The 27369-nt window shown below is 36.7% G+C and overlaps 4 protein-coding genes across 7 annotated transcripts in view; 2 read left to right on the plus strand and 2 right to left on the minus strand.

Moving 5' to 3' along the window:
* Positions 1-458: 458 nt before the first annotated feature.
* LOC131543627 (intelectin-like) lies at positions 459-11522 on the minus strand. 3 transcript variants are annotated; one of them, XR_009271949.1, is made up of 9 exons: positions 11010-11522; positions 6282-6348; positions 5979-6131; positions 5649-5896; positions 5385-5543; positions 5164-5284; positions 4838-4941; positions 1881-2737; positions 459-1733 (listed from the first exon to the last, which is right to left on the minus strand). XR_009271949.1 is itself a non-coding variant. In XM_058781159.1 (8 exons), exons 1-8 carry the CDS (start codon positions 11037-11039, stop codon positions 2585-2587), a joined length of 1035 nt encoding a protein of 344 aa, XP_058637142.1. In that variant the 5' UTR covers positions 11040-11522; the 3' UTR covers positions 459-2584. The 3 variants fall into 3 exon arrangements, 2 of the variants coding, with proteins under 2 accessions (XP_058637142.1, XP_058637143.1); XM_058781159.1 differs by having other exon boundaries at positions 459-2737; XM_058781160.1 differs by lacking the exon at positions 11010-11522 and adding an exon at positions 8884-8943 and having other exon boundaries at positions 459-2737.
* Positions 6088-27369, minus strand: part of kcnc1a (potassium voltage-gated channel, Shaw-related subfamily, member 1a) — a 77156-nt gene continuing 55874 nt past the window's right edge. The window contains exons 4-5 of one of the 2 annotated variants that reach the window (XR_009271948.1): positions 6282-6348; positions 6088-6131 (exon numbers count right to left, since the gene is read on the minus strand). Coding sequence is in view for 1 of the 2 variants with exons in the window: in XM_058781154.1 (XP_058637137.1) it covers positions 23462-23496 (35 nt within the window). In the remaining variant the exon portion in view is untranslated. Of the gene's footprint in view, positions 6132-6281; positions 6349-22808; positions 23497-27369 lie in introns of those variants that run through there. The other variant, XM_058781154.1, reaches the window with a different exon arrangement.
* On the plus strand, positions 11655-16778 carry mns1 (meiosis-specific nuclear structural 1). Its single transcript, XM_058781157.1, has 10 exons — positions 11655-11891; positions 12020-12244; positions 12945-13072; positions 13164-13266; positions 13352-13581; positions 13733-13949; positions 14037-14144; positions 15016-15273; positions 15404-15529; positions 15660-16778. The coding sequence occupies exons 1-10, from the start codon at positions 11664-11666 to the stop codon at positions 15771-15773; spliced, it is 1737 nt and encodes a 578-aa protein (XP_058637140.1). The 5' UTR covers positions 11655-11663; the 3' UTR covers positions 15774-16778.
* Positions 20223-27183, plus strand: tph1b (tryptophan hydroxylase 1b). Its single transcript, XM_058781158.1, has 11 exons — positions 20223-20359; positions 21047-21181; positions 21634-21817; positions 21911-22011; positions 22144-22211; positions 22299-22495; positions 22649-22784; positions 24075-24201; positions 24318-24413; positions 24992-25125; positions 25223-27183. The coding sequence occupies exons 1-11, from the start codon at positions 20270-20272 to the stop codon at positions 25395-25397; spliced, it is 1443 nt and encodes a 480-aa protein (XP_058637141.1). The 5' UTR covers positions 20223-20269; the 3' UTR covers positions 25398-27183.

The raw sequence follows: 27369 nt of genomic DNA on the forward strand, positions 1-27369 counted from the left end.
CACGAACTCTTCAGCAGCTGGAAACCTATATCAGGCAAGAATGGGACCAAATTCCAACACCAAAACTCCAGAGACTCATAACCTCGATGCCCAGACGTCTTCAAACTGTTTTGAAAAGAATAGGAGATGCTATACCATGGTAAACATGCCCAACTATATTGAGACCTGTAGCAGGCATCACATTTGAAATGAGCTCATTTTGTGCATAAAATTGTTTAAACATTTATGTTCTCTGTGTTCTATTGTGAATAAAATATTGGCTCAGTGATTTAAAATTCTTAGTTTTCATTTTATTCAAATTTAAAAAACGCCCCATCACATCACATTGTTTCATCACATTCTAGGGTTACTATTATGCATAAAAACCCTTATATAAGACTGATAGTAATACTGAGATAAAATACAAAAAAATCCAACCATCAACATATTTCAAAATTGTTACTTTATTGTAACATATCATACAATTATTATATTAGTGCTACCAGTATTACAACATCAATATTGTAACATTTGAACTTTTAATTTAGTGCAATATTTTGTGATTGCAACATTTTAGTGCAGCTTTCACTAACAACTGCAATTGGATTTATATGTATACCTAAATTCATTGTTATCCCACTATTGTGACCATCAACATGTTTACTGATTCTATGACAACACTCAACAAAATTTAATAATTGTGAATTCATATATTAATACTAGACACCTTAAAGATAATGTGAACAAAAAATGTTTGTCATATCTTTGTTAACATACAGTACTTCACTAGCATTTTGTTTTGGAGCTGTGATGCAGTCATTTTCTCAAGGTGCAAACAGGAAGTAAACTGCTCTGGTCATGTGACAATTTTCACTAATCATATGAAACTGCATATATTTAATTGAGACCCTTTATATTTTCTGTACTTGCAGGAAATGCACTAAAACATCAGTCAGTAAGGATTTTAGAGCTTTATTAATGAAAACTCTTCATGGTCACTATTGTGACTGATGGGATTAAATGGGTTAATAAAGTGTAAAAAACGAGTGTTTCCAATTTATGTAAAAAACACAAAAACCCTGACATGGAGCGGATAAATACAGTAGAAAGACAGAGAGAAAGAAAATTACCCTTCAAAAAAGATATATATATCAGCAACCCAAGAAGCTTTCTCTTCCTGACACCGATTAGAGGTTTATACTCATTTTAATGTTAGCTGCACCAAGCAAACGATATAATGTGCTTAGTGGTCTTTAGGGGCGTTTACATTGACATGACAACTAACTGAAAACAGACTTTAGTCACATGAGTTACTGTAATAATTAATTCACAACATTCACCGTATGCTAACTGCGTGAACTGAAACAGGTTTGTCTTTGTTAGTGCCACGATTAGTCCAAGGATGAAGATGATGATGAAAATCAAACAAGGTTTATTAAATAAATCCACAGATAGCCAAACTGCGAGACAGCTGTGACAAGACCAGACAACTGAAAAGGTCAAACAGCAGCAATTTAAATACAAGATGAACACCTGAGTTGATTAAATGAATTACCATGACAACTAAAGAGTGGCAGAAAAAATGAACAAAGGAAGACAGGAAACTACAGAGAACAAACCAAAATTCCATGATAATGGAACTAAGGGTGTATTCACACCTGTCTTGTTTGCTTCGATTGAAACGAACTCAAGTTTGTTTCCCCTCTTGGTGCGGATCTTTTGGGCAGGAAAACCAAACAAAGGAAGACAGGAAACTACAGAGAACAAACTAAAAGTCCATGATTATGAAAATATAACTAAACAGAACCGTCACAGTTAGTTGTACTAAAATAAAAATATCTGGGGACCCTCCATAAGAAGTAAAAGATAGACTTGGGGGGTCCCGGATCCCCCAGCCTCACCTCAATTAGAGCATTGAACAGCTTTGTATTTTTTTTTTTCTGAGTGTAGGACTGATGCTCTTCTCACTCCTCATGTGTCCTATACACTAGCACACACACTGAAAGACCATTCTTCTGAGAGAGACACATTCAACAGAAAGACTTTTGGAAGATGCATTCAAAAGCAAAGCTTGTGAGAAGAAAGGTTTTTTTTCACATTGTGTTTGGATGTGCAGTGATTAAATTAGATTTTTTGGCTAACCTAGTGTCTTACTCTGCAGATATTGGAACAAGAGAAACCCCAAAGGGCTGTGACTATAAAACAGTTATGTTTTCTTCTTGGAAAACTGGAAAAAGGATTTCTTGAACTGGAGTGTTCATAAATGACAATGTATAACTAATGTTTTAATAGGTGGCAATCCACTGAATTTATTAAAATGTTATATATTTGCCTCCACTTTTGGACAGTTATAAAAAGAATACAGTTTTAATTTACACAGTACTGGATATGGAGAAAATAGAAGCTGCTCATTAAACGGCTAACCTGTGAATTGTTTTTTCAGAAGTTAAAAACACTGGAGCATGCTTATCTGAAATTCCCACAGAACAAACTGCACTTATTATAGACCCTTATAAAGAATTTATGTTGTAAATAAATTCATCATTGCGTTTGTAATGTTCAGGTGTTAATCAATGTGGTATATCTCTTTAGAATGATCAGAATGTCAGCGATAAAAGAGAAGTACAGCTGCTTCAGTTATCTCTCTGGAAGCACTCCATCCTGTATTAGTACCATAACCATCCCAGTCGAAGCTCGTAAAGTCCCCACACTGTCTAGGGACCCCCTCAGGAAAGTGTCCACCTCCACCAATACAGAACTGCAACAATATGAATAAATTAATAACAACACAATATACCTGTATTTCTTCAGATAACATTGGTGCAGTAGGAGTTGATTAATTTCTGCTGTAAGTGTATTATTGTAAATACACTGAACAAAATTATAAACGCAACACTTTTGTTTTTGCCTCCATTTTTCATGAGCTGAACTCAAAGATCTAAGACTTTTTCTATGTACACAAAAGGCCTATTTCTCTCAAATATTGTTCACAAATCTGTCTAAATCTGTGTTAGTGAGCACTTCTCCTTTGCTGAGATACTCCATCCACCTCACAGGTGTGGCATATCAAGATGCTGATTAGACAGCATGATTATTGCACAGGTGTGCCCTAGGCTGGCCACAATAAAAGGCAACTCTAAAATGTGCAGTTTTACTGTATTGGAGGGGGTCCAGGGGGGTCCGAAAACCAGTCAGTATCTGGTGTGACCACCATTTGCCTCACGCATTGCAACACATCTCCTTCGCATAGAGTTGATCAGGTTGTTGATTGTGGCCTGTGGAATGTTGGTCCACTCCTCTTCAATGGCTGTGCGAAGTTGCTGGATATTGGCAGGAACTGGAACACGCTGTCGTATACGCCGGTCCAGAGCATCCCAAACATGCTCAATGGCTGACATGTCCGGTGAGTATGCTGGCCATGCAAGAACTGGGATGTTTTCAGCTTCCAGGAATTGTGTACAGATCCTTACAACATGGGGTCGTGTATTATCATGCTGCAACATGAGGTGATGGTCATGTATGAATGGCACAACAATGGGCCTCAGGATCTCGTCACGGTATCTCTGTGCATTCAAAATGCCATCAATAAAATGTGTTCGTTGTCCATAACATACGCCTGCCCATACCATAACCCCACCGCCACCATCGGCCACTCGATCCACAACGTTGACATCAGCAAACCGCTCACCCACACGACGCCATACACGCTGTCTGCCATCTGCCCTGTACAGTGAAAACCGGGATTCATCCGTGAAGAGAACACCTCTCCAAAGTGTCAGACGCCATCGAATGTGAGCATTTGCCCACTCAAGTCAGTTACGACAACGAACTGAGGTCAGGTCGAGACCCCTATGAGGACGACGAGCATGCAGATGAGCTTCCCTGAGACTGTTTCTGACAGTTTGTGCAGAAATTCTTTGGTTATGCAAACCGATTGTTGCAGCAGCTGTCCGGGTGGCTGGTCTCAGACGATCTTGGAGGTGAAGATGCTGGATGTGGAGGTCCTGGGCTGGTGTGGTTACACGTGGTCTGCGGTTGTGAGGCTGGCTGGATGTACAGCCAAATTCTCTGAAACGCCTTTTGAGACAGCTTATGGTAGAGAAATTAACATTAAATTCACGGGCAACAGCTCTGGTGGACATTCCTGCAGTCAGCATGCCAATTGCACGCTCCCTCAAAACTTGCGACATCTGTTGCATTGTGCTGTGTGATAAAACTGCACATTTTAGAGTGGCCTTTTATTGTGGCCAGCCTAAGGCACACCTGTGCAATAATCATGCTGTCTAATCAGCATCTTGATATGCCACACCTGTGAGGTGGATGGAGTATCTCGGCAAAGGAGAAGTGCTCACTAACACAGATTTAGACAGATTTGTGAACAATATTTGAGAGAAATAGGCCTTTTGTGTACATAGAAAAAGTCTTAGATCTTTGAGTTCAGCTCATGAAAAATGGGGGCAAAAACAAAAGTGTTGCGTTTATAATTTTGTTCAGTGTAATACAATAGTAATAATTAATTTGCTCTTCATCAGGGGTGGGGAACTCATTTGGGGTAGGGGTCACATATATATATATATATATTACATACATACATATCTACATACATACACTCTACACACACACACTCACACACACACATATATATATATATATATATATATATACATATACATACATACACACACATTTCTGTGACTTGGATTTTGGGCTGTATGGAAGGATCAGGCTGGTGGGTTATTTATGTTTAGCACCCCTGCTCTTCATTTATACAACGAAGCATGAATTATTGCCTGTGGTGATTAACAGCATGTCACAATTTCAGTTCAATAAATGGTAAGATTATTTTTTTGTAACTCACATGTTCATTGTGACAACCGGTTGGTTTAACGCCTGAACAAAGAGCCATAGCTGCCTTTTCAGTATTGAAGACTCTGAATGTGATAAATCCGGGCTCAAATATTCCTGAAAAAAAACAACAACAACAAAAAAAACACAGAATATACCACTGATGATGATCTGTCATGGTAGGTGCATATACAACATGGCTTTCATTCATTGAATTGATCTCAACAATGATGATGCCTTGTAAGCAATGCACCACAACTGAATAATAGACAGATTTGATGACTGTTAATCGATGTAGCTAATTTGAAAAATATTGGCTCAAGTATTGCTATAGCCTACCTCTTGAATTAGGACCATACAGATTTTTGGTTGATATCATATTTCCAGTATCATACACTATTGGAATAGCAGGTCCATTATCAATGTTGCATGACCCGATTCCAAACCTCACAGGGAATTTCTGGGAAAATGAAGATAAATAGTCAGTGTTTTATTTAATTTCACAACAAAATTTGTCTTTACCTATATTTCTGTGAAAATGGTGTCTGAGTTTATCTAACCTTGAATAAATTGAAAAGGTTTCCTCCATGTAGAGTTAAGAATAGATTTTCAGTGTGGTATCTCAAAATGGAGGCAGTGGTCCAGTGTTCCAACTGAACATTATTAGGAACATGCCACACAGACACATCCTGTGCCACAATGTCAAAATATCCAGAATTCTGTGACAGAAAGGAAACAGACTGTCATTTTAGATTGTAGACAAACATCTTTTTCCTGTTTCCCTTGAACAATGGCTGTAAAACCATTAATGCAATAAAAAGTACCTTATAATCATCACTTGTAGCAGCTTCTGCAGCTCCGAATGTGACTGTGTTTGCCCATGTCCCGTCACCATCAGGGCGTTTTGGGTCGCTGCCCTGCTGACTAGACCAGCGATCGCCAACAGTGCACTTTCCATACATGTTGTTTTCATGAACACTGGCCACCAGCGTCCAGCCGCCGCCAGCAGTGGTCATATCACAGAACGTCTGGTAAAGGACCCCTCTTGATGAGATCAGATAGTACAGGCCGTCTGATTGAACAGAACCATTCCTGAGTCAAATAAATTCAGTTTGGTGCTCAAGATTACAAATATAGATAGAAAATGGTTGTACCATCATAAACATGATACTTGTCACGAATTTCTTTGCAGCTTCGAGCAACATATTTAATTCTGTCCAGAAGTTTTTCAAGCTCATGGTTGCTGTTGGTATCACTGATGTTAATACATGGTGCTTCTGTTTCTTGAATTACATACATAGCTCCCACTGTAGAAAGAGCATTTAAAATAAACATTAATATATATATATATATATATATATATTTGTAACGTGTGTCATAATGTAATATATTGTGAAAACAATATTTTGAAGTTCTTAAGAGAAATTGTTTCAGTTAAACCTTAAAATGACACTTACTTGATTTAGCATCGCAGAACCATAAACTCAGTGAGAGACTGAAAAATATTTTAATAAGAAAGACAGCCTGCAAACAAAAGAAGACAATTTTTCATGATTTAAACACACACTGAAAACTTGCAAACCTTGCACATTAACTTACCATTTCCATACACCAGGGGTAAATGGTTTCGTGTATTCGTAATTTTTAAAGTGGCTTAAGGAACTGGTGTATTTAAATCCTTTTCTTATCAAAGGCTGATTTATAAGTAACTAATGTTTACAGCTGTTTACAGTATGTGTATTGTACAACCCCAATTCCAGAGACATTGGGACATTTTGTAAAATGCAATAAAATCAAGAATCTGTGATTTGTTCATTCTTTTTCACTTTTATTTAATTGACAAAAGTACAAAGACAAGATTTCCAAAGTTTTCACTGACCAACGTAAATGTATTTTGTAAATATGAACAAATTTTGTTTTTGATGGCTGTAACACATTCCAAAAAAGATTGTACAGAGGCATGTTTAACACTGTCACATCAACCTTCCTTTTAATTACAATGTTTCATTGTTTGGGAATTGAGGATACTAATTGTTATTTTTGTCCAGTCACGCTTGATATGACACTTCAGAAGCTCAGCAGTCTGTGATCTTCGTTATCTGATTCTCCTTTTCATGACTGGTCATACATTTTCAATTGTAGACAGATCTGGACTGCAGGTATAGGCCAGTCTAGCACATTCACTCGGTCTACGAAACCACGCTGTTTTAGCACATGCAGAATGAGAGCTGGCATTGTCTTGATCTAATAACCATGGACTTCCCATCTATCTCTGTACTATCCCAATATATGCCTCCATGTCAATAGTACCTTCACACATATGCCAGCACTCCCATACCATGACAGACGTTTGCTTTTGCTTCTGTCGCTAATGAAAGTCTTGGTAGTCCCTTTGGTCTTTGGGACTGAGAACTCGAAATCCATTTTTCCCGGAAACAAGTTGAAATGTGGATTCATCTGAGTCTTTTTGACTATCTGTGATGAGCTCTGGCCCAGAGAACCCGGCAGCATAGAACTGATGTATAGCCTTATCCTAGAGTAACAGATATTCAAGTTGCATTTCTTGATGCAGCAGCAGACTGTGGTAAATGACAGTGGTTTTCTTAAGTACTCCTGAGCCCATGTGGCTTTATTTAACACCGCAGCATGACGGTTTCTTATGCAATGCCATCTGAGGGCTCAGAGGTCAAGCATATTCAGCTGAGGTTTCCTGCCTTGCCCTACTTGTACTGTGATTTCTCTGGATTCCCTGAATCTTTTCACAATATTATGTATGGTACTTGGTGAAAGACCTAAATTCTTTGCAATTTTGCATTGAGAAATGTGATTTTTTATTTGTTTGACACTACTCTAGTGAAATTTGGCACAAAGTGATGAGCCATGATCCAGCTTTGCTTCTTTTATACCCAAACATGATACCTTGACCTATTACCAATTCACCGGATTACTGTGAACTGTTTCAAAACAGTATAACGGGGACATTCTATAACCTTTTCACTTTTATTTTGCCTCTGTCACAACTTTTTTGGAATGTGTTGCAGCCGTCAAAAACAAAATTTGTTCATATTTACTAAATATATTCACGTTGGTCAGTGAAAACCTTGGAAATCTTTTCTTTTAACTTTTGTCAATTAAATAAAGGTTAAAGAGAATTAACAAATCACAGATTCTTGATTTTATTGCATTTTACAAAAAGTCCCAACTTCTCTGTAATTGGGGTTGTAATCAAGAACAAAAATATTTCCATTTATTTTCTTAGGAATATGATAACCATCAGGCCTATTCCTATCAATGGACCAGAGGTCCAGGTGGTAGAGGCTACCAAACAATATACTGTAATGTAATCATTAACTGACCTATACGACTTCTTAAATGACTATATTGTTCCAAACCTTTATGACTAAATCTCTTGTGTGGAACAGAAATGTGACATTTTGTCCATAAAACAGAAGGCCTTTTGTGTTGTGTATCCTGATTGACTTTATGATTAGTTAAATCTGTTTTGCACATGCATCGCCACAGAGTTAACCATTTCAGACAGTACCGGACAGCCTCTGTCTCGTTCACTTCACGTCTGTGGGCGTTAACCTTAGTGTAATTGACAGAATTACTAAAAAATATTTTGCTACCTAAAAGTTAAAGATTTTTTGTGTCACGCATGCATGCATGTCTATTTCCCTCATATTAAATATAAAACGCATGTGGACTGATATTTTTCCAATGTCTGGACTCCTTTATTAATGGAGTATATAAACAGACGTTTCAATATATTGGTATTAAATGCATTTTCTGAGAATTTATATTTCAAGTTTTTACTGCAAATGTCGAAATGCGCGCTCTTTGGTCCATCAGTGCTTGAGTCACTGATCACATTAGAATAAAACATCTCATAATAAAATACAAAATTGACGGATTTATGAATGTATATGCATAGTTCTCATCAGTCGGAAATACAGATAAACGCTTTCATTTGTTGTATTTTTGATCCTGAAAGAAAACAGAACAACAAAAGAGCGAATCATAGGCCTACATGGAGTCTGTACGTGTTATGCTTCTTACGCTTCTTAATTTGAAATCCGTTTTTGTGTCATTACTGGAATGTTGCTTTCTTCAGATCAGCTACTAAGAGGATAAAATCATATTCTTGCGGGACTCGCGCCCTTAAATTATGTCTCCGCTGCGGCTGCTCATACAACATATAACCCTTTCACAAGTAAATTTAAAATAATCTGGCTGACCCCCCAGCGTGAGTTTTTCAAGGCGACCGTTATTTAGAATGTGTCACTTTATGGTTTCCATGGTGACGCATCATTGCTTGTCACGTGACACACGGCAGCAGCAACAGCGCTGAATGAATGATGATCTGCTTAAACTGCTTTTATGTCATTTTTCCTTTTTTATTCAGAATATTCACACATGTGTTAGCTATGGCATGAAATATCTGATATTCCGATTGTCAAATACATGCAAGTGGAAGTGTATTGTTGTTTAAACACCTTTATAACGATCGCGTAGTTGAGCTGTATGCGCGATGGGCGCCGCGATGTTAGTTTGTGCCGCAGACGCAGTTCAGAGAATCGGATCTGTTGGATTTACAACACGTGAATTCATCCACTTCTCCTGAAATACTTAAAAGTAAGTGGCTGGTGAACTGGGAGAAGAATAGAGTAAACATTAAAGTTACTTACACAATGTGTATCTGATATGAATAAAACGTGTCGAATTATAATGGAAAGGATTATTATTACCTCTTCCACAGACATCAGTGTGTATTTTACAAACTCTAAATGTATTGTTTTTTTAGTACTTATGTGAATTTATATGTCTGAAACCTAAAATAAACAGTATGTGGTTGAAAACACTGAAAAGTTGTGATATATGACAGCTCTGAGCGCGCCTGTCTCTGGCTAAATTCAACATTTGCATTTTTTATGACACAAAACTTTGAAATGTCGGCTTAAATCAAACACATTTTAATTCAGATTCTGTATTTATATATATATATATATATATATATATATATATATATATATATATATATATATATAAAAACGGAAAACAAAAACAACGAAAAAACAGCTGGCTGGGAGTGTTCCAACGTCTATGGTTGGCTCTGTTTTGGAGTTTTGAACTGAGCTGAAAAATTAGGAGTTATATTTGACTCGAGTTTGTCTTTTGATTCACACGTGCAATTTAAGACTTCCTTATCTTATCTCAGAAATATTGCTAGACTTCGCCCTATGCTATCCTTTAATGTGGCTTTTTAATACTTTTGTTTTTCTCGCTTGGACTATACTGCAATGCTGCTTCTTGCTGGGTTCCCTAATACCAACCTTAACAAACTAGAATATGTGCAAAATTCAGCAGCTATAGGATCCTGAGCGGAGTCAGGACAAATGAGCATATCAATCCAATTTTGAAGTCCTTGCACTGGCTTCCAGTCAGGTTCCGTGTTGATTTTAAAATCCTTATGCTTACATATAAGGCATTGCATGGCCTTATAAGCATAAAGAGTATATGCACACACAAACACACACACACATGTTCGTTTTTGTGAAAAGTGGGGACATCCCATAGGCGTAATGGTTTTTATAGTGTACTGTATGTGCTATTGCCCTACACCAACCCTACACCTAACCTACTGTGCATTTCAACTTTCCCCAAAAAAACCTCATTCTGAGTGATTTATAAGTGTTTTGAAAAGTGGGGACATGGGTCAATGTCCTGAGATGTCACCTTCACCTTGTAATACCTATGTCATACCTTTGTCATTATACAAATCTATGTCCTGACTTTTCACAAAAACGTGCGCACACACACACACACACATGTAAAATAATTTATGCCAAGGGATGGTTTTCACTGCATATGCAGTATTAGATATGAATTTTAAAAGCTAGCAGAGGCTGCTCATTAAACAGCTAATCTGACAAGTTATTTTTTCATCACTAACAAACACCTAAACATGCTAAAATTCCCACAGAACAAACTGCACTTATTCTTAGATCACAACATGAAGGACATTGATATAGGAACACATAATTGTGCAGATGACATTGATTAACACCTGAATGTTATATCTCAGAGATGAGGAAATGATTTTAGACTGATCAGAGTTTCAACTATAAAAGAGAAGTACAGCTGCTTCATTTATCTCTGAAAGTACACCATTGTGTAGCTATTACCATAACCACTCCCATCGAAACTCGTAACATCCCGACATTGTCTAGGGGCCTCTTAAGGAAAGTGTCCACCTCCTCCAGTACAGAACTGCAAAAAATGAGTGCATTAATAACTATTCATAAATCCCTGTTGATAAAAAACAAGGGCACATCCAGTTCTAAGTAGTTCCGCCTAAAAAAAACAAACAAAAAATGCTATTTACACCTAAAAAAAAAAAAACAATGAGTTTTATTCAATATTTAAAAAATAAATAAATAAATAAAAAATGTGTGTGTGACTTGATTAAGTCCCTATCATACTGAACCACCATATTTACACCCCTAATTATCATCTGGGGTGAGTTTATATCACGCAATTATGAGAAGAAAAAAAAAGTCTAAATAGATAAAAAGTTGCAGTTACCTTTTTTATTTTTGATCCTGTGATGGAAAAAAGAAATAGGCTATAGTTTATAAGTTTATTCATTTTATTTGATCAATTAATTGTTATTTTTTAATAGTTAAAAAGGCATGAACAAAACAAGCCCTACAACAACTTAAAATAACACAGATGATATTATACAGACACTTAATAGTATAATAAGATTTAATTGCATTTAATAGATTACAGATTCAATAAAACATTGTAACTGGTATGTAAAAGGTACAAAAAAATAAATGGGAATGTTTACTTCCGGAACCTGTTGCACTTTATTGGCTCTGCAAGAGTTGCGCTGGCCAATAATATTCGTCTTTATTCCCAGGTCTGAAAGCCCGGCGTTTCTAGGACAACGATTCACAAACAAACGAGTGTGGTGTTTCCCTCTTTGTTTAGTTAGAAACAAAACATTTATTATCGCAAAGTCGACGGACCTGATCAAAAACCTCCAGTACACCTGCGGAATGGTAAGAATGATGCAGACAGTAGTCAAAAAAACATGAGCAGTATGTTTCACGAACTAGGTAATCGTTACTGATGCTGCAAACGGTGCGAGGTTGTGTTATAGAAATTAACCGAGACCGTCTCTTTGCAGTCTTTCATGCGCCAGCAGCGCAACGTCTCTCACAACCACCGTCAGAAGATGATCCTGGATTACCGCAGACAGGAGGAAATGCGTGAAGATCAAACCAAACGCATCGCCAAAGATAAGCAGCTGCAAGCCAACATCCAGTGCGATGAAAGAGTCGAGAAAAAGCGTTTCCTGCGCAAGGTGCAAGATGAAGAGTATGGCAAACAAATCGAGGAATCACTTCTCAAGGTTGATTTTATTCTGTTCGATTTACTTTACGTCAGCTGTTCAAAAAGAGATGCCTGGTCTCGTTTTTGTTTATTTGTTAAGATCACCATTTCCTGTACCCTACTGTTAATTTTCCTGCCGCACAAAAATATGAAAATACCTTTAAGAAAATGCATGAAACATTAACCATGCATTTAAGAACATACACTGAATACTATTCTAAATCAAAACATATGTAACCCTGGACCACAAAACCAGTCTTAAGTGTCAACTTTTTGAAATTGACATTTATACATCATCTGTAAAATGAATGAATAATCTTTCCATTGATGTATGGATTATTAGGATCGGACAATATTTGGCCGAGATACAACTATTTGAAAATCTGGAATCTGAGGGTGCATTAAATCAAAATACTGAGAAAATCGCCTTTAAAAGTTCTTAGCAATGCATATTACTAATCAAAAATTAAGTTTTGATACATTTATGGTAAGAAATGTACAAAATATCTTCATGGAACATGATCTTTACTTAATATCCTAATGATTTTTGGCATAAAAGAAAAATGGATAATTTTGACCCATACAATGTATTTTTGGCTATTGCTACAAATATACCCCAGCGACTTAAGACTGGTTTTGTGGTCCAGGGTCAAATATATGTAACATTACTATTTTAATTTGAAAATATAAATCAAATCAATGCAAAATGTATGTTTTAGGCAGAAGAGGACAGAATGTTCAGGGAGAGGCAGTTTGAACAGGAAGAGAGGATGGCCAAGGAGCTGGCGAGAATTAATAATGAGAAGCTCCGAGATGAGAAGATGAGGCAGTACATCAAAGAGAACAGGTAAGAGACCAGAGAGCTTAATGGCACCATATAGCACTGCATAATGTTTTAATAGGTTTACCATTTATTAAACTCTGTGTTGTATTGACAGCGTTGAGCTTCGAGAGCTAGAGTTAAAGCTGAAGTCTGCATACCTGAACAGAGAACGGGCAGCACAGATGGCAGAAAAGGAAGCCATGCGATATGAGACAATGGTAACACTGTGATCTGCAAATATGTGTCTTACATTTGGGTCTCTTATTTTGTGGTTTTGCTTATTGTGAATTTACATCTTACCAGCGACAAGAGGCTGCTGTTGCTCGTAAGATGAAGGACGAGCATGAGCGTGCAGAGATGGAGAAGGAGACGCAGGAGCAGAAGAAGTATGAGGAGGTAGTGCGTTACCAGCAAGAACTTGAGCAGCAGCTTGAGGAGAAGGAGCGCAAGAGACAGGAAGCCTATGAGGAGTTTCTTAAAGAGAAACTCATGGTGGACGAAATAGTGCAGAAGATCTATGAGGAGGATCAGAGGTAAGTGTGTTTTTTTTGTTTTTCCATTTTCCTGAGTGTAATATTTTCTTTGTTTTCAGAAATTGCTGAAGAATGCAGACAACATCGTCTCTTTTAGATGAGCTGGTAAGATGGTGTAGGATGGTTTGAAACTGACAAACTTCATTTACAGGGAGCTTCAGTTACGACTTGAGAAAGTGGTGGCCACTCAGAGATATATTGAAGATTTTAAAAAGCAGCAAGTGGAGTGGAGACGTTTAGAGCGAGAAAAGGTGGAGGCGGAGAACAGGCGCATCATTGAGTTTGCCCACTACCAGCAGAGGAAGGAGGAGGACAGGATGGCCAAAGTTAGAGAGCGAGAACAGGCGAAAGAAACTCTGCACAAAATGGTACATGACAGCTCACCCTCTGCACCATTAAGTACAGGCGAGTAATCAAGATTCAAGTATTGATCTGTTCTTTCTTTCCTTGTTTAGCTCTCTGAGCAGATCGAGATGGAAAAAAGAGAGCGTGAGAAGATGGAGCGTGTCCGTGAGGAACTTCACTTGGAAGAGCAGGCCGAGGCTGCAAGACGACAGGAAATTGTGAGAACTCTCTTACAGTGTCTCTTACTACATCTCACTTTACTAGATACACTATGTGCATTTTCCAAAGAAGAGACAGGTTAATCTCATGCAGGGTTGCCAGATCCCAGAAGAAAAAAAAATTATAGTGCAAAACCCACCTAAAAGTAATGAAAACTAGATCAATTTTTCCTGCATCCAATCAGAGTTGACCGATAAAGGGCCTTAAAATAAAAATATAGATTTTATTTATTGTTTTTTTTGGGGGGGATAATTTCAGCTAGACTAGTTTTTGTGTGGTATGTGCACACTTATTAACTATTTAATCTGTATGTTATACCTCTTAATTTATATCTATATACATATATAACTATAATCTTCTTTGTGATACACGGACATTAATAAAATCCTGTCTATAAGCTAGTTTTGCCTTAAACCACATGTGGTACTTTCACTTCCCCAATTATTTAGAAAATCTCCCAATCTCAGTCAAGACTATAAATAGCCTACATACTCTTTTTGTTTCACTCTTCTTCTCTCCACATTCACTCTTGTTTTGTCTACACACAAGCATAAATGCACAATTAATCTATAATGGCAAACTTAATTTGCCTGCTTTCAAATTCCTGATGTGGGCGAAACCTTTGTCTAAATGTAACCTCTAGTAAGCCTGCGGTGGCTGCAGTACTATAAAAGTGACCCAAAATCACACAACACAACAGTTTGTCCTGTGACATTTTTTAAAATAGGCCAAATTTGTGCAGGAAAACTGCAACCCTGGCAACACTAATCTTATGATGCCTATCTAGAAATAAGACCCAGTCATATTTCAATTATAAAAGACAATTAAGCATGTACATTTACCATCTCTTTACCATCATGTCACTCACAGGAAGAGATGGAGAAGAGGATCCGGCAGCGGCTAGAGCTGCAGCAGACGTGTCTGGAGATGATGGCCTTCAAGCAGTTGCGCATACAAGCTGAGAAAGAGGAAGAGGAGACCTTTAGACAGATGATGATGGCCAAGTTTGCAGAGGATGACCGCATTGAGCAGATGAATGCCCAGAAGCGCCGTATGAAACAGTTGGAACACAAACGTGCCGTGGAGAAGCTGCTGGAAGAAAGGAGACAGCAGTATCTGGCTGAACAAGTAAGACTCAAAGCCACAAATCAAGCATGCAAATGTGCTGCTTAGACATTATTTCCTTCTGATTCAGACTATACCAGTAACCGCTGATAGTACAGATCGCATGGAATGAATTAATTTAACTATTCAACAGGAGCGGGAGGAAGAGGAGCGAGCTATGGAGAAGGAGAGAGAGGCTCAACGGCGAAAGATCATTGAAGAGGAGAGACAGAGGCTCCTAAAACAGCATGCGACAAAACTCCTGGGATACCTGCCAAAGGTGAGAACACCACACCATAGTACACAGACACTCACACACGTTTCTCATGTGATCAGACACATTACTTAAAGAATGTATAATTTTTTGTAATACAACATTTTTTTTATTTTTTACTTTCTTTGTTTTCTAGGGTATTTTCAAAGAAGATGACCTGGAGCACTTTGATGAGGATTTCAAAAACAAATTCAAACAACGACAGGCTGATATTTTCTCAGATGAGGGTTGGGGAGATGATTCTCAGTAGTTTAATTCCTGTCATGACCACCACATGGCGCTGTTTTAAATCCATTTTGTTAGTGCTAGTATACTTAACAGTGCATTATGAACTGTTAGGTGCATCTGCCATTTCCACAAACTAGTGAACAAGTTTTATACATGATGCAAATTTTCCTTTATCTTGAATAAATTTATGCAGTATATTCAAACTAATTGTATAGTGTGTTACTTTATAACTGTAAATAGTATAATGTCAAACTTAATTAGACTAAGGAGTTTGGTTAATGATGAAATATTGGCCTCAAAAAGATACTACCTATTAAACAGATGTGAAAATCTCCTAAAATGAATTTGTCACGTTATGTAAGCATTTAGTGTTCATACTGGGTAATACATTGTTTTTCCCTCTTTCCTGAACTGATAAAGTTAAATTTCACTTTTTGTAGACCTCTAAATGAATTTAGAAAATATTTACCATCTGTAGACTAGACTTGGTAAGCCTTCCTCACACAAGCATATCCTTTACTCTGAGTGATTTCTTTGCTTCCTAAGAAAGAACTGGATATGGTTGATGATGGTTGGCAGGCAGTATATCATACGAGCAAGAATTTAATCAAATGTGACTGCTCATGTACAGTCAAGTCTGTCAGAGTCTCTACAGCTGTCAGTCATTCTGTTTGGTTAGTCTATTACATTGGTCTGGCTGCTGTCATGGCTGTACAATTCTTCCATTTAAGTGTTGACTGTTATCTATACCTGCACTATGAAAATGTCAAGCCTCTCTTGTAACTGCTATTATGAAATTCCCTCTAAAAATTGTAAGAAACACGCCAAAACGCAACACATTTCAAAGTAATCATATAATGAATTTAATGCAACATCACCATCCATGAGCGTTAGAAGTTCATTTTTGAATCTAAGCCTGTTTTATTAGATCTCCACATACTCCTCTCACAACACTGAAAATAAAAGCTCCTTTTCTCTCCGCATAATGCATCCCATTCTCCTAATGATATTCTAGAAATGACCTCAGAATAGTTGAGAGGTACTGTATAATGTTAAAAAAGGAAAGGTCAGTAAACCTTTTTTATGTGTCTTGCAGCTAATTTTCTGTGTTATACAGCTTCAGCGTTGAAATGTCAATACCAAGCTAACACTGGTAATGAGTCAATAAGACACTACAGTATGATTGTGAAAAGTCTCAAAACAAGCATGTTGATATTGTTACAATGTCGGATGAAGTTTTGAATAAGCATAAAAAAGACAAAAGGATCATTCAAGATCATTTACTTGTCTTTGGATGGATTGGCTCTTGTGATATATATATATATATATATATATATATATATATGTACACTACTAGTCTCTTATGCTCTCCAAAGCTGCATTTATTTAATCAGAAATACAGTAAAAACAGTCATTTTTGGTATTTTAAATTGTAACATTATTACAATTTAAAAGAACTGACTACAGCAGCGTCACATGTTCCTTCAGAAATCATTCTAAAATGGTAATTTGGTGATCAAGAAACATTTATTATAATCAGTGTTGACATCAGTTGTGCTGCTTAATATTGTGGAAACCATTGATGAATAGAAAGTTCAAAAGAACAGCACTTTTTTTAATAGGAAACTTTTGGGAACATTATATGTCATTACTTCTCTTTATGAAACAGGAAGTCCTCTTGATTTCCTCCAGAGCTTTGAAAAGATTATGATGGAATCACATACCCCTCTGTCCTGTCACAGCCCTGTTTTGCGCTCTCCATCATGCATACTGGGTGATGAAGAGATCATAGATTGCAGAACGTGCCAGATGCACATGCAGCATGCTGACGCACATGTTTACCCCTGGTCACACAAATTAGCTCTCAGAGCTTCTGAGCTGTACACATTAATTTCTTCCTTTCTTTGTATATCAATGAACATTTGCGTTTAAATAACAGATATAAAAGGTCAACATGAAAATCTACAGTCTCATAAAGTTTGCAGACCGTGCCAAAACTTGACTCAAGTGCCTCGCAGCTCAGTTAAACCACTAATGAGAGTTACCTAGTTCTTTTTCCCAGCACTGGAACAAATCTAATTGGTCCACCTACTGTAATGGATTTTCTTATTAGGCTGGTCAAATATTTCTTACGACTGTCATCTTTCAACTGAAGCTCAGTGATCATGACCAGACTTAATCTTTCCTGACATTGTTCTGCATCACATAACTTGTCCTGCTCACCTGGAAGGGCAGGAAGCACTAATACCTTGAAGGAACTTCAGGTTGTTTGACAGACCAATGAACTCACAATATGTATCATAGCTTACTCTATCATTGCCTTTTTCCTCACAACCAAGATTGAAGGGAATTTCCTGTTGCTGAGACGGAGTGCAGATTGAATTGTCTCAGAATGAAGTCTCTTGCAGATTGCAGAAGCTGTGTGTCTACAGTGAAGCTTATGCTAATAGACCAGACTCCAGTGCTACATTGGATTAGTCTGAGCATGATTTGACTTGGCTCAATCATGCTGTACGTCACCGGTTCTGCGCAAACACCATTATCATATATGGCCAAAAGGAAATGAACGTAAATCTCAAAAGTAAATATAAGGTGTACATGCCGACCCTATTAAGATGCATGCATCTTTAGATGGAGCATTGCACATTCCTGGTTCTTTTTGACCCCCTGATAGCTGAAGCATTTCCTGTGTCTTGCCTCTAAATGAGCTGTGGTTATATGAATGAGATTTTCTTTGAGTCATTAAGTTCAAAGCATTTCGATTTGCTCACATCTTGCTTTTCAACATTTTAATGATATACTGTAGGAAAATGGTTTGCAATGCTAAAGATATTCTACATTTGCACTCAATAGTGCAAAAAAATTTTGACATGCTGTTGGAACTGGTATAAACTGGCTGTGTTTCAATAGATGGTGAATCTCTCACTTCATAAAGCCTAATGAGATGTGTACTTATGGGCTGCCTTACAAAAGACTGTCTGTGTGTCCCCCTGAGGAGGGGTATGGAGGTCTTTCAGATCAATGACCAAGCAGTGGGAGGCACAGACAATGGACCAATAAAGCACAGAAGTAGCGTGAGAACATCTGAATAAAAGATTAGTCATGTTGTTTGGAAATAGACGTACAGCAGTACCTAATTATATTGCGTTTGAGCTAATTAATGATGGTGTGAGCTTGTAAACAGCCATTGCTCATAACTACCACATCATTATTAATCTGAGCCGTGCTCATTGACGTGCTCGTATTATTTTCCATGTTTCTCCCTTTGGAACAAATCACCCCCGGACTGGAACTATAGTGTGGACTGGGGCCTTTGGTTTGGAGATAACAGGAACCAGTGACAAGCACATTCCGAATCAGTCGTCGCCAGTTAATCTAGGCCTGCTGCCGTGTCTTATTAGACCATTATCCACATCACTTCATCACTGGTCTTTCCGCAGAGGTGTAGAAATAAAGCTCACTGATCCCAGACCAACCTTGGAAAGAGTAAATAAATAAACCAATGTCAACAATATGAACCAAATGAAAGATTGGGTGTGTTTAAATGCCAAGGTCTACGACACGATTTTTATGAATCTTTTAATGGATTGTCAGGCAATAATGCTGAAGCATATCAGCACAGAACCATTGTGATAGTCAATTTTCTATTTTATTTGACATTTCCTTGCCTTTTTGTTATGTTTTTCTTCTCTTTTATTGTGAACTTGATCAACTACTGATAGGCTGGTAATTCATGCCATATTCTATTGATATTTTGTAAAAGGCCTACTTCGATAAATATTAAATATTACTATTAGAAATTGAGGAACATTATCAATAGTTCAAGTACAAAAATATTTATTATGATCTGACCCTTTAGGGTGAGGCCTAAGCAATATGATATAGATAATTATCAATATAAGCAAAATAAGCTGTACAATAGCTCTGGGGCTTGTTGTCACAGTGGTATCTCGTTAACTTTAAGGTTTTGTATGTGTTTTACTATAGTTTAAAATTGTCCTTAAATTATATCAATTTTGTGAAAAATGAATAAAGATATCCAACATATATGTTTCCTGTAGATATTGAGAAAACAGTTGAACACAATAACAGTAAACTGGCATACATTTAGGCAGTAAACTTTAAAGTACAGTACGTGACTGTCAAAATAATTTTAATCACTAGAGTAAAATAAAAAAAAGTGACAGCTAATCCTGTTTGGTCCTATTTTACGTTATATCAATAATGAACAACACAAATTTTGGCTTTCTCCATTTTATTTTCCTTTTTTATTATTATTAATGTACCATAATGATCTAACAATAATAATAATAATCGTTTTCGGTTGCTGAACCTTTTCCAGTGAAAACCTTCTTGCCGGGCAGGTCAGTTCGGACTTTCCAGAGCCGCGCGCTCCTCCCCCTCCTCCGCCTGATCTCTTTATAAATCCAGAGAGAAAACATCATTATCAGACTGACAGAAGCGTCTATCTGAGCCACGCACCTCCATATTCTTCTATAAAAACAGAAGCACCCATCCATGCTCTCCAACAAGCTTGACGGACCGCGTCGAGGACGGTCTTTTGACTCTATCAATAAGAGTTACGAAGAGAAGCAACTCAACAATGAGGTAAGAAGTACTTTTGACATAGGTGTATTCAAAATGCTACCATTTTTGCTAATATTTTTACATATCAAAATGCAAACATTTTTGAAAAGTGAGTTGATAAAATGAATTTTGTTGCGCTGATAGTCCTAAGAAATAAGTCTAAAGACTCAAAGAAAGGAATAAAATAGCTGATATAGATTTTAATGTTAATTCTTTGCAAAAACTTTCATAAATATTATATGTACTTAACATCATTAATGAGCATTTAAATATTTATGATAAAAATTTTCCACACACACATATATATATATATATATATATATTTTATTTTATTTTTTTTTTGAATGTGCATGAACTTTTGATCTTTTGTGCATTGCATATTGCAAAATGGTCGTTTGTTAATGTCATTCATTGGCTTTTACATGTTGCTGTCCACCACATAGTGCTGGTCTAGTCATATATAGCCTAGCCTATATTTGATAGCATGATGCATCCTACCCAACCTTTTGAAAAGAATGATCTTTACATGTTATTTGCCTATGAATAACGATTTCCTATTTGAAAAACATGTCTAAAACAAACACGGGATATTAAACATCTGCTGTAGTAGTGAGATTGTCATGCTAATGTGAAAAGACACCTGAGTGAAACCCAATGATACTGATTATAATCTCTCTCTCTCTCTCTCTCTCTCTCTTATTTCTTAAGTTGAACAAAACTACTTTTCATAAGACAGACGAAAACAAAGACAAGATACGTTCCTCCAAGAGAGAACATGCCGCAATTGTCTTCTCTCTGAAAAATGAAGTCGGAGGGCTTGTGAAAGCATTAAAGTTATTTCAGGTACATTAATGTTTTCCCTTCTTTAAATGTTACCAGTCTGCTCTTTCTTTCTTTGTATCTATATTTGATTATTTTTAGTATTTTCATCTTCAGTAGAATCATGTTATACATAACTGACACGTAAAAAAGGCATTCATGGTTAAATAGCTAGTTGTTTAGTAATTCCAGCTAAAGCAATAATAAACAAAAACTTTGAAATCCCATAATGGAAGGTATGCACTGTCCATGAATGAAGTGAATTTATTAGATACTGTATCAAGCTCCACCTCCTCCCATGCCACTGCAGTGTAAAAGTTATCTCACATTATAAATCTGGTATGTCTTCAAATATATTTATTACACAAATTAATGTATTAATGTATAAATGTGTTCTGTATAAATATTATTAAAACAGAAAATATTCCATTTAAATTTAAAGTGGGCTAAATAATATTTTTATTCATTATAAACAGGACAGCCAGGTAAAGCTTTTGCATATTGAGTCACGTAAGTCCCGGCGGCGTAACTCAGAGTTGGAAGTACTGGTGGATTGTGACAGTGATCGAGAAACTCTAAAAGATATCGTTCAACTTCTGCGCAAACAAACAAGCATCATAACCATGGACTCACCTGATAAGTTCTGGACTCCTGCAAATGGTACTGTGTTTTACTCCTTCGTTAGATAGACGAGTATTGTGCAGAACTTTTTGTATAAATCTTGTGTAACACTGTCAAAATACATTTTTTCAGATCTTGCTGAGGTGCCTTGGTTCCCCAAGAAGATCTCAGATCTGGATAAGAGTGCCTGTCGTGTTCTGATGTACGGTTCAGATTTGGACGCGGATCATCCGGTCAGTATTGTCTTACTTTTTGTTAGAGAATTAGGCTCACGATCATGTAACACTCTTCAGTATTTGAGCTGCTAAAAAATTCCATGACCTTATGTATGAAATCCATATGCATTTGTTCCTATATGATTTCAGGGATTCAAAGACAACATTTATCGTAAGAGAAGAAAATATTTTGCTGATCTTGCCATGAGTTACAAACAGTACGTTTAATAATAAGGTTTTAAAACTCTTACATTAATTCCACATATTTATCTTTAATATTCACACCATTCTCTCTCACTCCGCAGTGGAGAACCTATACCACGTGTCAAGTTTACAGAAGAAGAGGTAAAGACGTGGGGTATCGTTTTCCGGGAGTTGAATAAGCTGTACCCCACGCATGCCTGTCGAGAGTACCTAAACAACCTGCCTCTGCTCACCCAGTTCTGTGGCTACAGAGAGGACAACATACCACAGCTGGAGGATGTGTCCAACTTCCTGAGAGGTGAGAGTGAGCACACATGATCAGTGCACACACAGCGATAAAGTATGTGATATATTTTAACTTTACAATTGCTACAATACAAGCTGACGAGAAGTATTAGTTGTGTCACCAGCAGAGGGCAGTAGTTATATGGCTGCTGTATGTGTGTTTCAGAGCGAACTGGCTTCACCATTCGCCCTGTTGCTGGGTACTTGTCACCGAGAGACTTTCTGGCTGGTCTGGCCTTCAGAGTGTTTCACTGTACACAATATGTGCGTCACAGCTCAGATCCTCTCTACACTCCTGAACCGTGAGTACAAAGCATACTGTATATCCCTTTATCTCTTCAGGCCTGTTTATTGACACAATCTTTTGAAATAGGCTTTTATGAAGCAGCAGCTATTGTTGAAGCAACACCCACTGTCTGTCACACCTGATGCATGAACATGCAGAAATGAAAACAAACACATCACCTTTCAATCAAACTGAATCCAGATAATTTAAGCAGTTTATATTTGCAATTTAGGGTTTGGGTTCCATTCATGGGTGAATCAACTTCATGGATCAAGGTTAAATCACAGTTTAATTTTGTTTCAGTTTTGAATATTGAATAAAAGTTGATGTGTTGCAGCATTATTTTAACTACTTTTTTTTTTTGTACAGATTTAAAGTATTTTTCAACCTTTTTACAATAATTTGGCATTAAACATTGTTTCAATGTTTTTTTAGTGTTGAAACTGACATTCTTTCAGCAACCTTTCAATGTTGAAACTCGGTCACATGATTTCAGAATGATCAAGTTTGGAATAATTCTTCATAGCCAATGCTCTCAATAATCATTTTATATTTATGGAAGTTATTAAAGTGCCACTATTATGCTTATTTATTTTTGAGGTCTGCTAGAATACATTTACATGATTTAAAAAAAAAAAAAAAATCTTACTGTACGCTGCTGCAGCACCTCTTTTTACCTCTGCCTGAAACCTTCTATTTTAGTTCCCATCTCTTTAAAGCCCGCCTTTCTGAAAAAAAAAAAAAAAGTTTGCTCTGATTGGTCAGCTGGCCCAGTCTGTTGTGATTGGTCAGTTGGTCAGTTCTGAGGCCTCATAAGCAACTGTAAATAGTATTATATATATGGTAACTGTGGCGTTGGTATGGGTGTTAGTTTATACAAGTTTTTTTTTTTTTTTGGTGATGAAGCGAAGTCATGGAAACAATGGGAGGACTACAGACAAAGTGTTTTAGGCAAGTGTTTTCTACTGGAGAGATTATCTCCATTTGGTGTGGACTTTGTTGTGCTGTGTATTTTTGCAGATGGTTTACATGCACAAATATATTTATTACACATTAAAGGAAAGGTAAAATCATAAAAAGCATAAAGGTGCCCTTTAAAAGAAATACTCAATGTAGTAATCCAGAAATCACTCAGAAAACAATCATTTTCTGCACAAAGCACAGTAGATACTGAGTTCACATCAAATCTTTATGCGAGCTTGCTCCTGCCTCACTTGCACACTGTTTGTATATGTCTTGTGAACTAGGCCTTATTCTGTCTTATTTAACCAACAATTAAAGATATCTTTATGTCTGTGTTTTTCAGGGACACATGTCATGAGCTGCTGGGTCATGTTCCTCTGTTGGCTGAACCCAGTTTTGCACAGTTCTCTCAGGAATTAGGACTGGCTTCTCTCGGGGCGTCTGATGATGCTGTGCAGAAGCTAGCAACAGTATGTATTTCTATACATTTTGCCACCCTGCTGTTTATACAGTATATAGGCATAAAGCCTTAATATTATTTGCACTAGTTTTGACAGTTGTTATGTTTGTGTGTGTGCCATTGCAGTGCTATTTCTTCACGGTGGAGTTTGGCCTGTGTAAGCAGGAGGGTTCACTCAGAGCATACGGCGCTGGGCTTCTCTCTTCTATAAGCGAACTTAAGGTAGATACACATTATCAGTTTTAGAATTATAGATTACAAAAATAATCTTTTTATGTTTCTAATGATCTAATAACTAGTTTGAACAATAAATATGAATAAAATACTAGTTCACCTTTTAAATATCTTTAAAAGATACCAAAGCTGCATTCATTTGATCAAAAACACAGTAAAAACAGGAATATAGTGACATGTTATTACAATTTAAATGAACTGTTTTCTGTTTAATATATTTTAAGCTGAATTTTCATTACTCCTGTCTTCAGTGTGACATGATCCTTGAGAAATCATTCTAATATGCTGATTTAATTCTCAAGAAAAATTTGTCACAGTTTAAAATATTTGTATTGTGAAAGTTCAAAAGAACAGTATTTATTTTATATAGAAATCTTGCGTAACATTAGAAATGTTGTTACTGTCACTTTTGATACATTTACTGCATCCTTGCTAGATAAAAGTATCAATAAAAAAAAAAAATAATAATCTTATTGACCCCATATTTTGAACAGTATTGTAACTGCTGTTAATGAATTTAACTGAAGTGAATGACTGAAACACATATATTTTGTTTTGTTTTGAAGCACTCTCTCTCAGGTTGTGCTAAAATCCTGCCCTTTGAGCCCAATGTCACCTGTAAACAGGAGTGTCTCATCACCACTTTTCAAGATGTTTACTTTGTTTCGGAGAGCTTTGAGGAAGCCAAATTTAGAATGCGGTAAATCTGTTTTTAAATACGCGACTTGTTATTTTTGCATGCCATATCATTGTCGTTTTGCTTTGATCATATGTATCCTCTATTTTATTCTTTACAGTGAATTTGCAAAGACAATCCAGCGTCCATTCTCCCTGCGGTATAACCCGTACACACAGAGCGTGTGTGTGCTGAAGGACATGCCCAGCATCAACGATGTGGTCGAGGAGCTCAGACACGAGCTGGACATTGTAGGAGATGCTCTCTGTCGACTCAGTGCACACCTTGGCGTCTGAAACCATTATGACTCTTATTCATATTAATAGCTTTTATTCCTGCTATCTCTTATATCAAAGCACGTTACTCAACATAAAACACTGCAATAGTATTATCTCATTATCTGCCTTCTCTGACTGCAGAGGTGAATCACTCTTAATGTCTCTGTGAGCACCTTTCCTCTGCTCCTGAAAATCTGCCAAATACCACAAAGCACTTAAATATCCAAACACTGCTTTCAGTAGTCTTTAAGTGCCCTTTAAATACACCTACCAGCTTAGAGTCCTTCACTGCTATTCAAACACCACCACAGCAGAAACTACAGCCATCACATTATATCATGATCACTATATTCAAACAGTCTATATACTCTAACCTCCACTCCACTCCAACTTCAGTCTCTGTAAATACACAGGAAACATGGGAATGGTTCATCCTGTAGAGTTTATAATCTTTGAAGACAAAGCTTAGGTTTGAAAAGCACTGGTACAAACGTTATATCTTGAAGCTTCCACACATTTGTGTTATAGTTGTTAAATAAACACAGTCTATACTAAAACTTAGATGACCAGTTAAAGGCCTTTGTTGCTTTCCCAACATCAAACCGACTGTATCTTCTAGTAAATCGACCCATTAATTTCTTACCATGAGCTGAATAAATTATTTATTGGTGATTGTGATATAAAAATATATGTTAACTAAAATGTTTGACCTTTTTCTTATTATCCTGATGTGAATCTGAAACTGTGGTGTGTATATTGTGTGTGTTGTCTTCTGAAGACTGTAATCCTTGCTGCTTGTCCATGGTCATTCATTTGTATGCTTACTGAATGCTAATTAAGTGATTCTTATAAGGAGAGATCAAATTGTAATTAATAATAAATGTATAAATGTAGCCAACTTTTATTAAATAATTTGTTGGCAAACTCTGAATGATACAAATGATTTAAACGGTATTATTGAAACAAAGTAGCTCATAAAACCCTCACTTCTTATATATTGGTTGTTGCCCTGTAAACATAGTCATTCGCTAAGAAGTGAAGTTACTGTACCCTGCAGTGTGATACTGTAGCCAGCAGGGGGCAATGCTGTTGTTTTGCAGAACTATTGTCAGTAAAACTGAAAGTTGAAACACAATCGATAAAACATCCCAGAACTATGTTTGCAAAAATCAAGGCATATATATATATATATTTCCTAAATTGTTTGCAATCATTTTCTCTAAATAATCGAGATAATAACCATTCTGTCACTGCAAAAATAATACTTTGTGTTGATTGCTTTTGGTTTGATGTAGGCTATTTTGCATTTAGTGTTTGTAGTTTTGTGTTTACAGTTGTGAGGAAATCACAAATTTAGCTAAAATATGTAAGCAAACTGTAAGAACCTACAGTGCTGATGTGTGTTGTAATGATTGCTAAAGGTCTCTTTTGTTTATATATGTACTATTTATATCATAATAATCCCACTAATGAGCTAATCATACGATGTTTGGAAACATTTATTTAAAGAAAACGGATACTGGGCAACGCGACGTCCGGTTGATCAAATTGTTGCGTTGGTCTGCTGCAGTCAGTCAGTACGGAGGAAGGCGACAGAGTTACAGTTAGATGTTTTTGAAACTAAACCGGATGTGCTAGCTATTTATTCAGCCAGGTAAGTCAAGTCTCTTTAAAACAAGTTGTCTTAAAGAGACTTGACCTACCTGGCTGAATAACTTGACTAAGTCATGTCACTCGGCTGCCATTTAAGAAATCTGACAACAAATGTATCATAAATGTTGTTTATTTTCCTCAAATAGTGTTATAAAAAGCTTATTTTTCAGGCTAAATCAGCCAGTGCGCATGCGCAGTCCTAAGCGCACGTCACAGAACGCTGACTGTTTCTATAGCAACAGGGACTTTTTTTTTTTTTTTTTTTAATTAAAGAATTTGACTATGTTTACATGTACCAAATACAGAACCCCATGGACCTAACATATAACATATAAGA

This window comes from Onychostoma macrolepis, chromosome 07, assembly GCF_012432095.1.
Source record: "Onychostoma macrolepis isolate SWU-2019 chromosome 07, ASM1243209v1, whole genome shotgun sequence".
Lineage (NCBI taxonomy): Eukaryota > Metazoa > Chordata > Actinopteri > Cypriniformes > Cyprinidae > Onychostoma > Onychostoma macrolepis.

Coding starts and splice junctions, on each gene's coding strand:
- LOC131543627 (XM_058781159.1), bottom strand. CDS start 11,039: ATGTTACGAGTTTCGATGGGAGTGGTTATG. Junction 6,349..11,009: donor TTTCGATGGGAGTGGTTATG/GTAATAGCTACA, acceptor TTTTGTTTGCAG/GCTGTCTTTCTTATTAAAAT. Junction 5,544..5,648: donor CTACAAGTGATGATTATAAG/GTACTTTTTATT, acceptor TTTCTGTCACAG/AATTCTGGATATTTTGACAT.
- mns1 (XM_058781157.1), top strand. CDS start 11,664: ATGGGAATGTTTACTTCCGGAACCTGTTGCACTTTATTGGCTCTGCAA. Junction 11,892..12,019: donor TCCAGTACACCTGCGGAATG/GTAAGAATGATG, acceptor GTCTCTTTGCAG/TCTTTCATGCGCCAGCAGCG. Junction 13,950..14,036: donor AAGAAACTCTGCACAAAATG/GTACATGACAGC, acceptor TTCCTTGTTTAG/CTCTCTGAGCAGATCGAGAT.
- tph1b (XM_058781158.1), top strand. CDS start 20,270: ATGCTCTCCAACAAGCTTGACGGACCGCGTCGAGGACGGTCTTTTGAC. Junction 21,818..21,910: donor GTTCTGGACTCCTGCAAATG/GTACTGTGTTTT, acceptor ACATTTTTTCAG/ATCTTGCTGAGGTGCCTTGG. Junction 22,012..22,143: donor ATTTGGACGCGGATCATCCG/GTCAGTATTGTC, acceptor ATATGATTTCAG/GGATTCAAAGACAACATTTA.